The sequence below is a fragment of the Ceratocystis lukuohia genome (genome assembly GCF_044167205.1).
Source record: "Ceratocystis lukuohia strain C4212 chromosome Unknown Supercontig3_pilon, whole genome shotgun sequence".
NCBI classification, from domain to species: domain Eukaryota; kingdom Fungi; phylum Ascomycota; class Sordariomycetes; order Microascales; family Ceratocystidaceae; genus Ceratocystis; species Ceratocystis lukuohia.
The window spans coordinates 2,187,256-2,202,078 of record NW_027263522.1 but is presented as its reverse complement, the minus strand read 5'-3'; the positions used below and the strand labels follow the sequence as shown (position 1 = coordinate 2,202,078).

General features: G+C 49.6%; 4 protein-coding genes across 4 annotated transcripts; 2 read left to right on the top strand and 2 right to left on the bottom strand.

Annotated features, from left to right (window-relative positions):
* Positions 1-495: 495 nt before the first annotated feature.
* Positions 496-1,070, bottom strand: HOO65_030560 (mitochondrial 37S ribosomal protein uS17m; the record flags this gene model as incomplete). The annotated part of the gene is made up of 2 exons (XM_071002411.1): positions 496-843; positions 936-1,070. 2 exons carry the CDS (start codon positions 1,068-1,070, stop codon positions 496-498), a joined length of 483 nt encoding a protein of 160 aa, XP_070860239.1.
* Positions 1,071-2,365: 1,295 nt separating this feature from the next.
* On the top strand, positions 2,366-3,326 carry HOO65_030559 (Essential for mitotic growth 1; the record flags this gene model as incomplete). Its single annotated transcript, XM_071002320.1, has 3 exons — positions 2,366-2,408; positions 2,495-2,760; positions 2,850-3,326. 3 exons carry the CDS (start codon positions 2,366-2,368, stop codon positions 3,324-3,326), a joined length of 786 nt encoding a protein of 261 aa, XP_070860238.1.
* A 3,776-nt stretch (positions 3,327-7,102) lies between these two features.
* On the top strand, positions 7,103-9,193 carry HOO65_030558 (uncharacterized protein; the record flags this gene model as incomplete). The annotated part of the gene is made up of 1 exon (XM_071000443.1): positions 7,103-9,193. One exon carries the CDS (start codon positions 7,103-7,105, stop codon positions 9,191-9,193), a length of 2,091 nt encoding a protein of 696 aa, XP_070860237.1.
* A 496-nt stretch (positions 9,194-9,689) lies between these two features.
* HOO65_030557 (reverse transcriptase) lies at positions 9,690-11,272 on the bottom strand (the record flags this gene model as incomplete). Its single annotated transcript, XM_071002129.1, has 2 exons — positions 9,690-10,662; positions 11,028-11,272. 2 exons carry the CDS (start codon positions 11,270-11,272, stop codon positions 9,690-9,692), a joined length of 1,218 nt encoding a protein of 405 aa, XP_070860236.1.
* Between the last annotated feature and the right edge of the window lie 3,551 nt (positions 11,273-14,823).

Genomic DNA, 14,823 nt, shown 5'->3' with positions numbered 1-14,823 from the left:
GAATTTGGAGAGAGAGGAGGATAAATTATGCATTTCACAAAATACGAGCCATCGGTTGTTATATTTATCTAATAAGAAGAAAAAACACCCGGATTTCGTGGTTGATTGTAGCGGGAATATACTAAACGTAATATGGGTAGAACAACAACCAAGCAGTAAAGAAAATTAGAAGAATATCCAACATTCACACTAATTTGCAGCGGAAATCGACCGGAGAGTAGTACGATTGGCCGTGAGCAATGTTTCGCCGTTTTAGGTGATGGTATGATGCGAATTACGAATATTTCGCCATTCTGAGAGATAGCACATGGTGAGCGATGAAAACGCTGTTGTCATCTTGAGTGATAGTGTGGCTGATGCGAATAGTACGAAATCTCCTTGTCATTTTAAGTGATAGTACATGACTGATGGTACATATAATACAAAACACAGCCGTGGCGGTACTCAGCAAGATCGACCGAAACACCGATTTGCTTTGAATAATCATTGCGCAAGCTATGCGGACTGTTCCGCGTTCTGGGTCTTTTCCGTAGCCTCGGGCTTTTCTGCCTTTGCCTTTTTGGCTAACTTTGCCTCAATTCTGGCCTGGATTTCTTCCTCTTTCCTCGCCTGCCTCCGGGAATCTTTGACAGCCTTCTTTGTCTCGTATTCTTTTATTCTCTCCTCTAGTGTGGGAACCGGCGGTCGCTCTTCTATCGAGGTGCTAGCCGGGGCGATGATGTGCTTGATGACGTGGCGTTTGCTGCTTGAGGTACGCCAGCCGGGAGTGATGGCGACGACATCGCCGGTTCGGATAGAGTTGTTGGGATCGTGGACGAGGTAGTTTTTCGGTACGGAAAACCACTAGGGGCACTGTTAGTATTCTGCAGCGCACATTGTCTTGGATACCGCGCAAGAATAAAGGTAAGTAAATGCAAAGCGCTGCGCGGACTAACCTTGGAGACTCGACTGTTCCATTTCTGGGTTCCAACTCGAACCTTGACGGTCTTGTCCATCAGCCCAGAGGAAACAACCACGCCGTGAAGCTCACGCGTGACACGGCGAGCAGCCGCCACAAATGGGCTTGTCATTTTAAAGAGAACGCTAGCTATGCGAAAACAAGGCGTTCAATATAGAAAATAAGAAAAGAAAGAGAAAAATGGGAAAGCGGATGGCCAATTTGCAGCGAGCCGATAACCCCACGACAGCTTAACAGAGGGTTTGGCGATGCCCATGCCAGACCAAAAATTCGGTCTCACAAGGCTGACTAGCCTGGGTCACGTGAAAGCCCAGCCTATTGTGAGAAAATATGGGACTAAATAGCGTCATACAGTGAAGGCATTAACATTATAGAGCGTATGGGCTTTGTTTTAAGCATGGTATAGTCTAGGGAATTGGGCTGTAGATATATTCACTGGAAATTCTATGAAACTGCATGAAGCAATAGCTGGCATGAGGCTTTGCACGAAGGCTAGGTGAACAATAACGTAGATTTTGCTGCTTTGGCTAGTAGAACGCTTGCGCTGCAGCATACTCTGTTTAATACTACGGCAAAGCAACTAAGGATCGCTGGAGTGCAATGTTTTTGACAGAGTCTCAAGACTACTTGGCAGTATTCCTGGGCCTGTCTGAGCGTCAACAGCCGCCCGCCTTCTTTGTTTCATGGCAGGCTTGAGCTTATAGAAACAAAGCACGGGGCTAGACCAGTCAAGCTAAGGAAGGGAGCGATGCGATAAGAGAGATCTCTTCCGATAAGCTGGTTTAGCAACAAAAATTTGCAGGCTAGACAGGGAACCCCAAAATGGCCAATCGCCCCCGCTATATCAGCACCTGGAAAACTTGGAGTATGGGGATGATATTTGGAGCCATATTTGGAGAGCATAATAGCCGTGGCAGGTGAATACGAACACGACAGAATGAATGCAAGATACAGGCAGCCTCTGTTGCACTGCTAGAACTTTGCTAGCAGGCCGATGAAGCTGGTCCAAGTAAAGAATTGTCTAGGCTAGATCTTTGGTGGGGTAAAGGATGCAGAAAGGGAAAAAAAAATTGAGAGTTTACAGGGGGGTTGAAATCGGGCAGGAGCGAAAAAAAAAGAAAAAAAAAGGCAAGAAGCGCAAAGGATGATTTTCAGGAAAGTACAACAAAAAAAAACTTCATCAACTTCAGCCTTCTCCATCATCACAGCCTTCTTCTTCTTTTATCCCTTTTCTATAAGGTATAAGCATATACATCTCTACGTCGGGTCGACATAGCGCAACTACTGCATACATATATTTGTACTCCTTTTTTTCTAATCATCATATCCTAGCACACCAGTATCTTGGCTCTCTCCTTGTCCTTCTCCATCATTTGCCGTCCGCCTCAATCACCACAGCTCACTACAATGTCACCTGTCGAGCAGCATGAAAACGCCAGAAAGCGTCCTCGTAGGTTGCCCTGCACTTGTGTCGTGCCCATCGCCTGGATACGGCTGCGCTCTGGCCTGGACTAATGCCCCTCTTCAAATCTTTAGGCACTCAGTCGCTACCACCCCCTGCGCTCCCCAAGCTTGTTGCAGAACAGCATACTCCCATTCCCGCCAGTGATAAAGACACCAAGCGCCTGATTGTTGTTCTGGCCAATGCCAGTCTTGAAACTTATAAGGCTGCCCATGCTGGTGCCCGCAATGGTGCCGTTAAAGATGAAAAGTACTCGCTACTGAACAGTGACGAGCATATTGGTGTCATGCGCAAAATGAACCGTGATATCAGTGATGCCCGTCCCGACATCACCCATCAGGTAAGGCTAGGCTCTGACTCAAAGCCGCTGCCACACAGCTTCCCATATAAGAATACCTTTTCTGACTGGACCCTCCGCGTCGTCGCTAGTGCCTCTTGACTCTCCTTGACTCGCCCATCAACAAAGCTGGCAAGCTCCAAATATACATCCACACTGCCAAGGGCGTGCTTATCGAGGTGTCGCCCACTGTCCGCATTCCCAGAACCTTCAAGCGCTTTGCCGGTCTCATGGTCCAGCTCCTGCACAGACTGTCCATCCGCTCCACAAACTCCCAGGAAAAGCTTTTACGCGTGATCCAGAACCCCATCACCGACCACCTGCCGCCCAACTGTCGCAAGGTCACTCTATCCTTTGACTCAGAAGTCGTCCATGTCCGCGACTATATCGAGTCTCTAGACCCGGCCGAAAGCTGCTGTGTATTCGTAGGTGCCATGGCCAAGGGCAACGATGACTTTGCCGATGAGTGGGTGGACGAGAAGATCTCCATCAGCAACTATAGTCTGTCTGCCAGTGTGGCGTGTAGCAAGTTCTGCCACGCTGCTGAAGATGCCTGGAAGATTCTTTAAGTAGCGATCACGCGCCTATTCTCTCTGCGCACGGCGAGCACGGGACACGTATAGTTTGTGGGAGGACGGGAAATTGAACGGCTCTACCGCTCCGAATCAATAACCCTTTCCCCCTCTTCCCACGAACCCGGCAACAATGCTGCACATGCACATTCATGGTCTTTCTGGCTATTAGGACCAGTGAGTGTGTGTGGTATCAAATGTCCAAGCCCTGCCACTTCTTTCCTATCCTCCGCCGGACAGGAGAGCAGAGGTGAGAAATCGGCGCCCTGCGTCCCATTTGCTGTGTATGTCACGCACGCCATGCATCACTTGATTGCATGACGTGTTGATACCCAACCCGTATGACTATTGCAGCTGGTTGGACTGTAGGATGCCCGGATTCCACGGAATATGGCGAAGGCGATCGCTGTTATAGTAGCAGTGGTAGTGGTGGTGGTGGTGGTGGTGAAAGTTGTTTTTTTCATGACCTGAGAGTTGGGAGAAGATCCTCGATCTCCCTCGGGGTTCAATCCGCTTATCGAACCTACAACAACATACGACAATGCCAAAAAAAAAACGGAGTTTAGCGCCTAATGCTGTGTCTTTCAGTGTTTCGCAGTTTCTCCTTCTCTTACTCTCTTTCAATTGTTCTATTTTTTCCCTTTTTTCCCCTTTTCTTTTCCTGCTTTGCTTTGCTTTGCTTTATTCTTTCTTTTCTACTCCTTCTTGGCTCTGGGCAGGTATCATCAGCGTGCGGATCGCTACATTACCAGAGAAAAGCCACAGCGCCGGCCTCTCGTCCCTCATACAACATGCTGGGTCTTGAGACGCTGGCCTGGGAACTTGGAGTCACCTGTATTTGCTTACGCTATCGCTGTTTTCCACAACCAAAACATGGGGCGTTCAACAACGGGTCCAAGACGCTTTTCGTCGTCTTTTTGCGTGTTACTTCAACATATCATGCATATCTCTCTCCCTCTCTCTCTTCCTCTTCACCTTGTTTACCCAAACACTCGCCCCCCCCCCCTCTCCCCCCTCCCTTATTCTCGCCTTCCCCATTTCTCCCTACACTTGTATAGTCTTGACTCTGCAGGCCCCTTCCCCCGCCCTTCTCCCTCCTCCATTTTGCTTTATAAGCAGCGCTCGTGATTGCTCGGCGGCGGTTGAGCTTTTGGGCCTGGGACTATCTGGCAGCCCAAGGCAAACAACGAATGACATGGCCTTTTGGGCCTGTTGGTCAAGCCTGCATTGCATGCTTTGTAGGTAAATAAAAATTTGAGTCTTTTAGCACAAGACACAAGCCCGACTAAAACTAATACAAGACTATCTATCTACATTGTCTAAACATGCCTCCCTTTTCTGCTGTTCCTTCTGTCGGCAAATACCGATTAGCTGGCCATGAAGTGGTGATGGACACGATAGGCCGCCGTACTTCGTCCATGTAATATAACACCCTTTGCTGCATTGTGCCTCTAGCGAACCACAACATGCACATCCTATGAAAGAAAAAGGTCCCGGACGAACTAGCCATGTCCCATGCCTGCACAAAGCTATCACTACGAACAATGCCTACAAATAATGCCCAAGAGGCTCAATTGGCACAACAGGCGGCAATGTGCGGAGCAGCATTTTTGTCCTCCCAAAGCCACAACTATGTGAGTGTTTGTGGTTCAGGAGCCTTATATCCATGCTCCCTCGTGATTATGCTACTTAATTGCTTTATTTCCTGTGCTTCTTCTGTCTGCGGAACACACCAAATGCCCCCCCCCCCCCTGTAGGCATTTAGGTAGGAAAAAACGTATTTTTGACTGGCTACCAAGGCCTGTCCCAAAAGCCAGGACTGTGCATATGAGATCTGTTGCTGGCGCCTCGCCCATCCCATCTGCCAGCTCAAAGGCTATTTTAGTGCCTGAGCAAGCCCCATCTTCTAGGAGACGCTCGACAGCGAACAAGCAACTGATCAATTCAGGTAAATCAAAATCGAGGCCGGCCTTTAGCTTAGAGAAAATGACGCTTCAATCTGGACCCAACCCGGCCGGCGATGTTCTATAGGCTGACAGACAAAGCAAACACCCCCAAGCCCTGGACAGGCGGGAAGGGAGCGAAGGAAGAGTATCGTAGCGATACGAGGTGGAGAGCCACGTTTATCCCATTGAATTAAGGAAAAGAGAAGCACAGCGCAGAAATTGCTTGATTCGAGGATTGTTGGGACAGACTCGAGGTCTGCAAGCTCTTCGCCATCCGAGTTAAACTAGACAAGCAAGCAATCATGCAGTTTGGGAGGCTTGCACTGTGCATATTTACGTGCAATATAGGCTTGAATCTCCCCTACCATAGAACAGACAAGAATTAGCAGCTTCTAGTCCCCACCCAAATGCATGCGAAATGGTCTAGAAACGGGGGAGCGTATAGACATATGATAGCATGGCCGTTTCCTGCTGCACTGCCTGCACTGGCCGCACTGCAACGGGGCAGGATTGGCTCTGCTCTGCACCTTCGCCTCGCGCCGTTTCGTTTCACGTTATGTACGCGGATACCATGGCTGCTGTTTAGATGCCCAACCTAAGCTCTCTGCCCTCTCTATCGTCCACCTACCTGCATACAGCTGTCCCTACTGGCTGCGCACAATAGGCCTTAGTGGGAGGTAGCCTAGCAAAGTTGACAACGAGTACCCAGCACCATGGCAGCTGGGATAGTAAGAACAAGGCTTGCCAAGGATACAAGGCCATAGGTTAGTAGTAAAGGAACATTGTGTAGGTCTACAACGGGCTGGTCGGGGCCCTTGCGGTCTCGCAGCAAGTCGGTCAATTAGGCAGGTCGGGCTCTTCTCTTCTCCCCCCCTCTTCTCCCCAAAGGCAGCCCTGATTTGATCGCTTTTGAGCTTGCCTGCTGGTCCGTGCCATGCATCCATCGCCTTAGATGAACACCCTGGGCGCTTTTATGAGCGTAAATACCTCTGCGTAAACGCTGTGCATGATAATTGCAGTAGGCGTATCTGTATCCAAACACTCCATTGTCGTTCTTCCCACTCCTCACTACGAGGCTCTCCATTGTCCTCCGCCTCGCCCGCGTTCACATATCCGCATCCTCAAGCGAGCTTCTGCCCGTCCTATAAACCCATTATTCCCCTTTAGGCTGAGACCGCCGTTGCAACCTTTGCATCATGTCGCGGGTTTTGGCCTATTCTATCTCCTTCACGCCCCCCCCCCCCCCCCAGCTCTCCCTGCAGCTTAAGGTTTACAGCGGACAATCTGCATGTACACCGCACCTTGCACATACGGCATCAGACGTAGGCAAATAGATACAGATGCAGATGCGAGTACAGTAAGTCACTACAACAAGTACGTACATGCATATAGACATGAAAGAATACATAAATACATATACGCATATATACCCCGTTCGTCCTGTGTTTTCACACTTCTATCAAACTTCCCAACATCATTCAAACATCAGACCCAACTCACAACCCCAAGAGCATTGACTCCCCAATTTGTCTCTTTACAACACTATTCTGAGGGCAACCTAACCTTACTTTACCTCTACCTTTCTCACACTCTCTTTTCGGCTCTTTCTTTCATATCTTTTAGAATCTGCAAGCTAGCTAGCTAGCAAGAAGTCAAGTCAATCCGTTACGGCCATCTTGCTTTTCCCTCCACGTCCACCTCCACCTTCAAATCCGTAGGATCTGAGCTCTAATCTCGTGCCGATAAAACTCGCCCCAGGCTTCCCTACCTTGCCAAATACGCATCTAATTCTGTTCTTCTTGTAGCGACAGAAAGACCACAGAAGCAATGCAACAACCCGACTCTTCCCAAAGAAACAACGCACGCATCCTGAATTGGAATCACGATGTAGCCAAATCTACTGGCAGCGTTGTGTCCAGCGCTTCCAACATGAAGAACCCTGCAAAGCACCACTCCGCTACTGTGTCCAGGCAACCCTCTAAATCCAAGAGGACAACGCAGCCTAAAGCTCCTGTGGAAGAGGCCGAAGGCCCTACACTTCTAGACAGTGCCGGAGCTGCCATTTTTGGCCTCGTTGGCCTTGCTGCTGGGGCTGCCCTAACCTACTCCATGGTCAAGGATAACAAGACCAAAACTACCGAGACGGCCATTGCCCACGCAGTGAGCACCACCACCACTACTACTACTACTGTCAAGCCAGCCAAACCGTCAGCATCTAAAAAGGCTGCCCAAACTGCCGCCAACGGCAAGAGCTATGGCCCCTCTGCTTCTCGTACCGGCCAGATTCAGTCTGGGAACTTTCACTATGTCAAAGCCCCCAGCACAGTGTATGCACCAAGTGAAGTATCTATGCATAAGCCACTGATGATCACTGCACCTCCCACTAAAGGCGGCAGTGTAGCGGGCAGCAGGACTTCCCGTGCAAATTCCCGCGCCCGAAGAGACCCCAGTCAGGCTAGTGTTAATGATTGGGAAACTGTGGCAGGTGCTAGTCGTCCTAGAGGCTACTCTGCGGGCCATGCGGATCCAGACGACTGGAAGACAGTCGTAGGCGTTGGCCGTGCCCCAAGTCAGTCTAAACAAGCCGATCCAGATGACTGGCGGACAGTTGCGGGTGCCGGACGTCCCTCAAGCCAAGCTAGACAATCTAGTCCAAACGATTGGGAAACTGTCGCTGGGGCCGGTCGTTCTGCAAAGAACCCTGGCGTTTCTGCTTTCGATGACTTTGAGACCGTGGCGGATGTTAGCCAGCGCTATGGGAAAAATCCCGGCATGTCTAGCACCGCCCGTTTCGCGAAGAATGCCGTCGTTCCTGGTTTAGACGACTTTCAGACCGTGGCAGATGCTAGCCAACAATATGGAAACAATTTTGGCACGTCCGGCGCGGCCCGCTCCGCAAAGAACCCTGGCGTTTCTGCTTTCGACGACTTTGAGACCGTGGCGGATGCTAGCCAACGCTATGGGAACAATGCCGGTATGTCTAGGGCCGCTCGTTCCGCGAAGAATGCCACCGTTTCTGGTTTAGACGACTTTCAGACCGTGGCAGATGCTAGCCAACAATATGGAAACAATTTTGGCACGTCCGGCGCGGCCCGCTCCGCAAAGAACCCTGGCGTTTCTGCTTTCGACGACTTTGAGACCGTGGCGGATGCTAGCCAACGCTATGGGAACAATGCCGGTATGTCTAGCGCCGCTCGTTTCGCGAAGAATGCCATCGTTCCTGGTTTAGACGACTTTCAGACCGTGGCAGATGCTAGCCAAAAATATGGAAACAATTTTGGCACGTCCGGCGCGGCCCGCTCCGCAAAGAACCCTGGCGTTTCTGCCTTCGACGACTTTGAGACCGTGGCGGATGCTAGCCAACGCTATGGGAACAATGCTGGTATGTCTGGGGCTACTAACTGGAAGAATCCGGCAGCAGCCAGTACCTCACGTCGTGGTGGTGGAGGATATGGCGATGACTGGGAGACTGTGGTGGAGCAAGACCGCCCTCTCATGGCCGGCATACCAATACCAGATGACTTTGAGACAGTTGCTGATGGAAGCCATCCCAGGGGCTTTCCATCCGAGTCCCTGGCCGGCAGCAACGCGATGAAGCCTCGTAATATCCACATCAACACGGGGCCAGATGATTGGAGGACGCTTGTGGATGAAAGCGACCGCTGCTCCCAGGCAAGCCGTCAGTATTCTGCGCGGGGTGCGCAAACCACTAAGGTTCCGCTTCGTGGCAGCAAGAACGCAGCCCCTAGCCAGGCCCCCAGCCAGACCCCTAGGGGATCGGTCAAGTCGAAGAAGGGCGCAAAGTCTACTGTTTCCATGAGCAGCAAGGTAACATCTCGCCCGCCGCCTAGCGACTTCAACTCGTGGGATACTGAGACGGTCCTGCCGAATGACAGCATTAGCTGTGTTGGCCGGTGATTGTTTATTTGTTTAGCTTTTCTTTTGAGTTAGCAGTTTGAGTTTAAGTGAGGGAAAGTTGTGATGGATTCTTTGTTTGGTAGCAACACAAATTGGTATGCATATTCGGCAGGTTGAACGTAAATTAATGTTATGTTAATGTACATGTAAAACGATTGAAACAGACAAGCGAGTGAAACGAAAACCCCTTAACCTACATCTTCCCTATTTGATCAAATGATTCTCAGCCACCCAGTATGTCGCAGTCTACTTATGAGGCTGGGAATGGTTCCCTATGGGGAGAACCAACGGCGGAGTCAGAGGTGGGGGGAGGGGGGGCTCGTCATCCGACTTTATCTCATCTAACGGAAGCAGAGGGGGGCGGAGGCGGGCCGGGATGGACATTTGGTACTCGGTACTTTTCATTGGGGAGACTTCTGTCGGGAGTGGGATTTTTTTCCTGGGGTCATTGAAGTTAGTTGGGGCGGGTCACGCCTCTGTTGGTTTTCCTGGAGTGTCAGGTCGAGCTTGACCGTTTGGCAATCGCTCCGATCAGAGACGTTCTGCCTTTGGAAGAGAGCAGCAACTTCTGCACGAAGGCGTGGCTCCATGGTTTTGAGTTTTTCCGGCAGGTCCACTCGTGGGTTTCTACCTTGTCGTTGCCGCACCTGTGGCAGTGATTGCGAATGGCCGGGTGATTCATCCTGCGGTGGTATGCCGCGAAGTCACCATGTCCTGACATCGCTGCCAAGATCTTTCCCTGGTGCTTGCGGGTGCCTTCTGGAACGCCGAGCCTGTTCGGGTGGGGGAATTCCATGAGTTTCCTGGTGGCATGGTGTACAACCGTTTTCTGATCCTTGAACCAGGCTTTGTGTGCTTGGTGGAGGTCCTCTCTCAGCCATCTCTTAGCTCTCGCTAGCGACATGGAATATTCAAAGACTTCCACTGCGGCATTTCTAGCAAGGGCATCAGCTCTTTCATTGCCTTCAATTCCTCTGTGACCTGGGACCCAGATGCAGTGTACCTCGAGTGAGGGGTGCAGCGCTCTGAGGTTCTGTGCTGTTTGCCTAGCCGTGTCTACGTCAACTTGAGATGTTCCCACTTTCCTCTGCATGGAGTTCATTCGCGTCGTCGCTGCCTGGTTGTCTGTGCAGATCCAGATGGTCCTGCTGTGCGTGAGGTGCCCCTGTTTCAGACACTCCAGTCCGTGCTTGATCGCTCGGATTTCGGCGTCTGCTACCTCTGTCCATCTCCCGCAGGACCATCCCCCTTCGGTGATGCTGTTTCCCTCGCACTCTGCCCACCAGCCTGCTCCCGTCCAGCCGTTTTCCAGTTTAGAGCCGTCTGTGTACATCCAAATGTCTGTTAGCGGACACCTTGCTTTCCAGGCAAGGTGGCTCTCTGCTGCTTCTTCCTTCTGGAGCCCTTCTGTTTTTGCCCCGTCCGGGGGGACTGATGTTGGGGGCGGGTTGACAAACAATGGGCCGTACCTGGGGAGTGTAAGGCTTCACAAAAGGCAAGAAGATTCATTTGCATAACGGCTCTATTATAAAGAAGAACTCGATAGTTCTGAAAGAAACTAAAGTGGGCTATGCTATCTGTGGTGGTTGAGTAGTTTATATATACATCGGGAATAGGGGCTTTGGCAGAGGGATTAGGGAAAGACACTAGGAAGAGGCATTAGGAAAAGACACTAGGAAAGGGGGCTAGAGGGAAAGGGGCTTATGGCACATCGTATGGTATCTTGGGTGAGGGCAGGGCCTGAACCATACATGATCCATAGATCATTACAGGGAGGGGCTTTGGGAGGAGCTTCAGTATTTCCTTCTGGTGTTTGCATTCCTTCAGACCATACAGTGGATGGGCTGTATCCAGTGAGTACCACCTAACGGCTTCCCTCTTGACTGAAGCGTCTAGTGCGATTTCTGCTGGTGGACAGTTCGCTGCCATGTGGATAAGGGCCGTGGGAGTAGTGCGGTAGGCAGCGAGGGCGACTAGGAGTGCCCTTCTAAGAGGCTTTTCCAGCTTCTTCGCTTTGCCTTTGTTGCCGCGTTGCTCTGGCTTCCACCATGTTGCTGCCGCGTATGTCATAGTCGCCATGATTCCGGATTTGACTACCTGGATTAATTGTTTCACGGGGGTGCCGTGTCTACAGCCTCTGGGGATCGAGAGGCTGTTTACTGACTTCTCCATTTTTCCCGCTATCTCGTTCACGTGTGCTGTGAATTTGAGTCTCCTGTCGAAGCGGACTCCCAGCCATTTGAGTGAGCCGTTTCCCGGGGTGGCCTTAATCACAGGCGCTCCAGTCAGTTCCAAGTCTGGGTTATCTTGGTTGCGTTTCCTTGTCATGTGCAGCAGCTGCGTTTCCTCATGTGTAGCAGCTGCGTCTTCTTATGGTCCAGTTGAAGCCCGTTGTCTGTGCACCACCCGATGGTGTACTCCGTGACGACTCTCAGGTCTCTGTTGCAGTTCTCCCAGGTTTCGCCTTTTATCAGCCATAGCCCGTCGTCCATATATCCTCTCAGGTAATTGCTCCAGCTGTAGTACAACGGCGCCATGAATAGCATGTACAGGATTGGTGAGATTGGCGACCCTTGTGGGAGGCTTCCGCTCGTGTTTCCTGGTGGCTCTGTGGTGTCGTCTAGCGTTATCTGTGAAGTCCTCGATTCCAGAAAGGATTGAACCCATTTACAAATGTGACCTGGCCATACTTGATCTTGGAGTCTCTTGACCATCCTGTTGAGGAGGATGCCGTCGAAGGCTCCCCGTATGTCGAAGGTCAAGATTGAGGTTAGTTCTCCTCTGTCCATGTTTTCCCTGATCTCGTTGATCAATGCGAGTGTTAGATCCGATGCTGCTCTTTTGGGGAGGGCACATGCGTAATTCCCACTGAATAGTCCTTTCAACATCGCCTCATGGGTCAGTCTCTTGGCTATGGCCCTTTCCAGAGCCTTGCCCAGAGTCGAGAGTCGGAAGGAGAGAGATGAGTCGATATGATTTCGGGTCAGATCTATCCCTTTTTCCGGGCTTAGGGAGTGCGATCAGTTTGGCTTCCTTGAAACATGTTAGGCGAATGCCCCTGCGTAGGCATCCGTTGAATAGGCCTGTGATGAGATTTCCCAGGGCTGGCCAGCTCATCGCCAGGAGTTTGTTTTGGATGCCGTCCTTGCCGGGGGCGGTGTTCAGCGGCTTCCTGATGGCGCTCTTGACCTCTGCACTGGAGAGTGGTTGCCACGCCTCTCCCCTGTCGCCCTGCACCTCTGGTCGGTCGAGATCGGGGAGACCGCTCCCTGATTCTGCTGACTGTTGTAGGAAATCATTTGTGCATAAAAAAAGGAAAGTAAATCAGACCCATAAAACTATGTGTATTCTAGTAGCCTGGCCCACAGCCGATAGCGGGTCTCATGGCACAGAAAACGGCTACTGCAGTGGGGGGGGGGAGAACTCTCGTTCTGTCAATGACATGGTATGATGTTGATATCCTCAGATTGAGGATTTTTGCCCCTTCGAGTTCTGTAGGAAAACAGGAGGATGGCATTGAATCTCTTATGCAGGGCTTGCCAAGTCTTGATTACGACCTCCATCCTTTCTAGGACAGTAGTTGCCATTATTGTGAGTTTTCCATCATGTCGTCTGTTGAAACTAGTTACTTTGGTAAAGAGGCATCCAGCTCACAAGGGTAGTGAATTAGAAGGTGAAATAGTAAACGAAGAGGCCTCACATTCGCATAGAGTCTAGACTTTTCTTTTCGTGAAGGGCATTCTCTCTCATAAGCTATCAGAGAAGTTAAGAGTACGTACTACTCCATATTTTATCCTGGGTATTTCCTTCAAGGATTGTTCAGAGGAGCAACTCCTATTTAGGACATTGTTGTCTGTAAATTTTAGTGTAAAGCAGTTACGGCTAGCAGACCAGAGCTAATCGATGTCAAAAGCAATGTGAACACACACACAAATGGAATTCATTTTTTGAATAGTGAAGAGCTGCAAAGCCGAATGGCAAAGCAAGGCATAACACCCAAGTAGCAATCAGAGAGGAACATATTAGCATTTACAGTATGTTAATAGGAAGTTCTTGATGCAACGTAAGAAGCATGTATCGTCGTAATAATTTTGATTTGTACAGCAAAATTCTCAAGCCAAAAGCCCAATAGGTTTATTGCACATTAGGGTTTAAATAGTTATTCAAATCAAATCAAATACACATTAGGGTTTGTTTAACCCTACAGATGGCCTTGTTACACATAATTACTGTCAATGGGACTTCATGATGATTTTGAGCTACTACTTCTTAATGGTCAACCATAATCTCACCACCTGAGTAGTCTTACACAGCCTTTCCCATTACATTAACACACCTTCTGCCTTTTGCCTTCTGCCTTCTAGTTTTGAAGAAGCAAGTTCCCTGCAGTGCAAATTTTGAACACGGCAAGCCACAGTGAAGTGAATCAATCACAGAGGTAACCAACGTGGCAAGTCTTGAAGTCAGATCACCTAATAACGTAACAACTTTCATTTTCCAACTTATCTTTCGCTTATTCCCCACAGCAGAACAACTTTCATGCGCACATTCCGCCGGTACGTTGGCGTGAAAGGAAGCATAAAGTCAAATGCTCATCTGGTCTAGATTTTTCCCAGTCATTCGGAAATGGTTCATTTTGTTGGTAGCTGTTTGCCTTTAATGCTATGAAACATTCTGCAGTCTTGAAAATTGGGCACTCAAAAAAGGCGTCCATCTTGTACAGCCTAGACCAACTTATGACAAGGTTATTTTGTGTTCCTTCCTTTCATGAACCCTGTGGGCCTCATGCCACAGGAAAAATTATCCAACTTGGAATAGGGTGCTGTGTAAAAGGAGTGGTGAGAAAGAGTCAAAGTGGGTAGTTGCAAAAGTTTAAAGACACTACTACCTAGATACAAATCATAACATATTGCTTTCCGCTATTTTCATACTTGAAGGGGGTCAAAGCCTGGACTAGCAAATGTAGCAAAGGCTTGGGGCCCTTGTCTAATGAAATTACAAGTACGTGGTTTTCTTGGAAGATATAGCAAGGGCAAGAAAGAACAAGAAGGAAAAGCGTAGCTACAAAAACATTGGACGTGATGGATCAAACAAAAGTTGGAAATTCTATAACTTTTCTGTACTTGCTGAGACGATGGGAACTTTTCTAAAAGTTAGTCATGAAGAGTGCAACGAGGAAGAAAAGTCCCCACTCTGCGGTTTCGCAGGTAGCCAAGCAACTGCCCAAGTTACACAGGCCGAGCCAGATTTGACGACACAATATCGAGAGTATAATTTATATTTCCAAGCTCCAACTATTGCCAAATCACCGGCGTAAATGAATTTTATTATACACGCCCAATCGCTACGACCCTCAGTACGTGCGTAGGGTGCTGGGAGTGACGCCTGTGTGTTCTGCACCTTATCAGACTAGCCTCGGCCTCTGCTCCGAATTTCAAACTCAGGTGCTCACATATTTTTCTCGTTCACATCGACTTTGCCGCTGCCTGGCCTGCTCTGTTGTCATCTCCCTTGTTTCTCCCGTTGTGGATTTGATGTTTAGTATTTCTGGTTTTGGTAAGCAGAGGAGAGGAGTCTTTTGGTTTTTACGATGGTTTGGTAGGATGGGATGTTTAAGAAGGGAATTATCC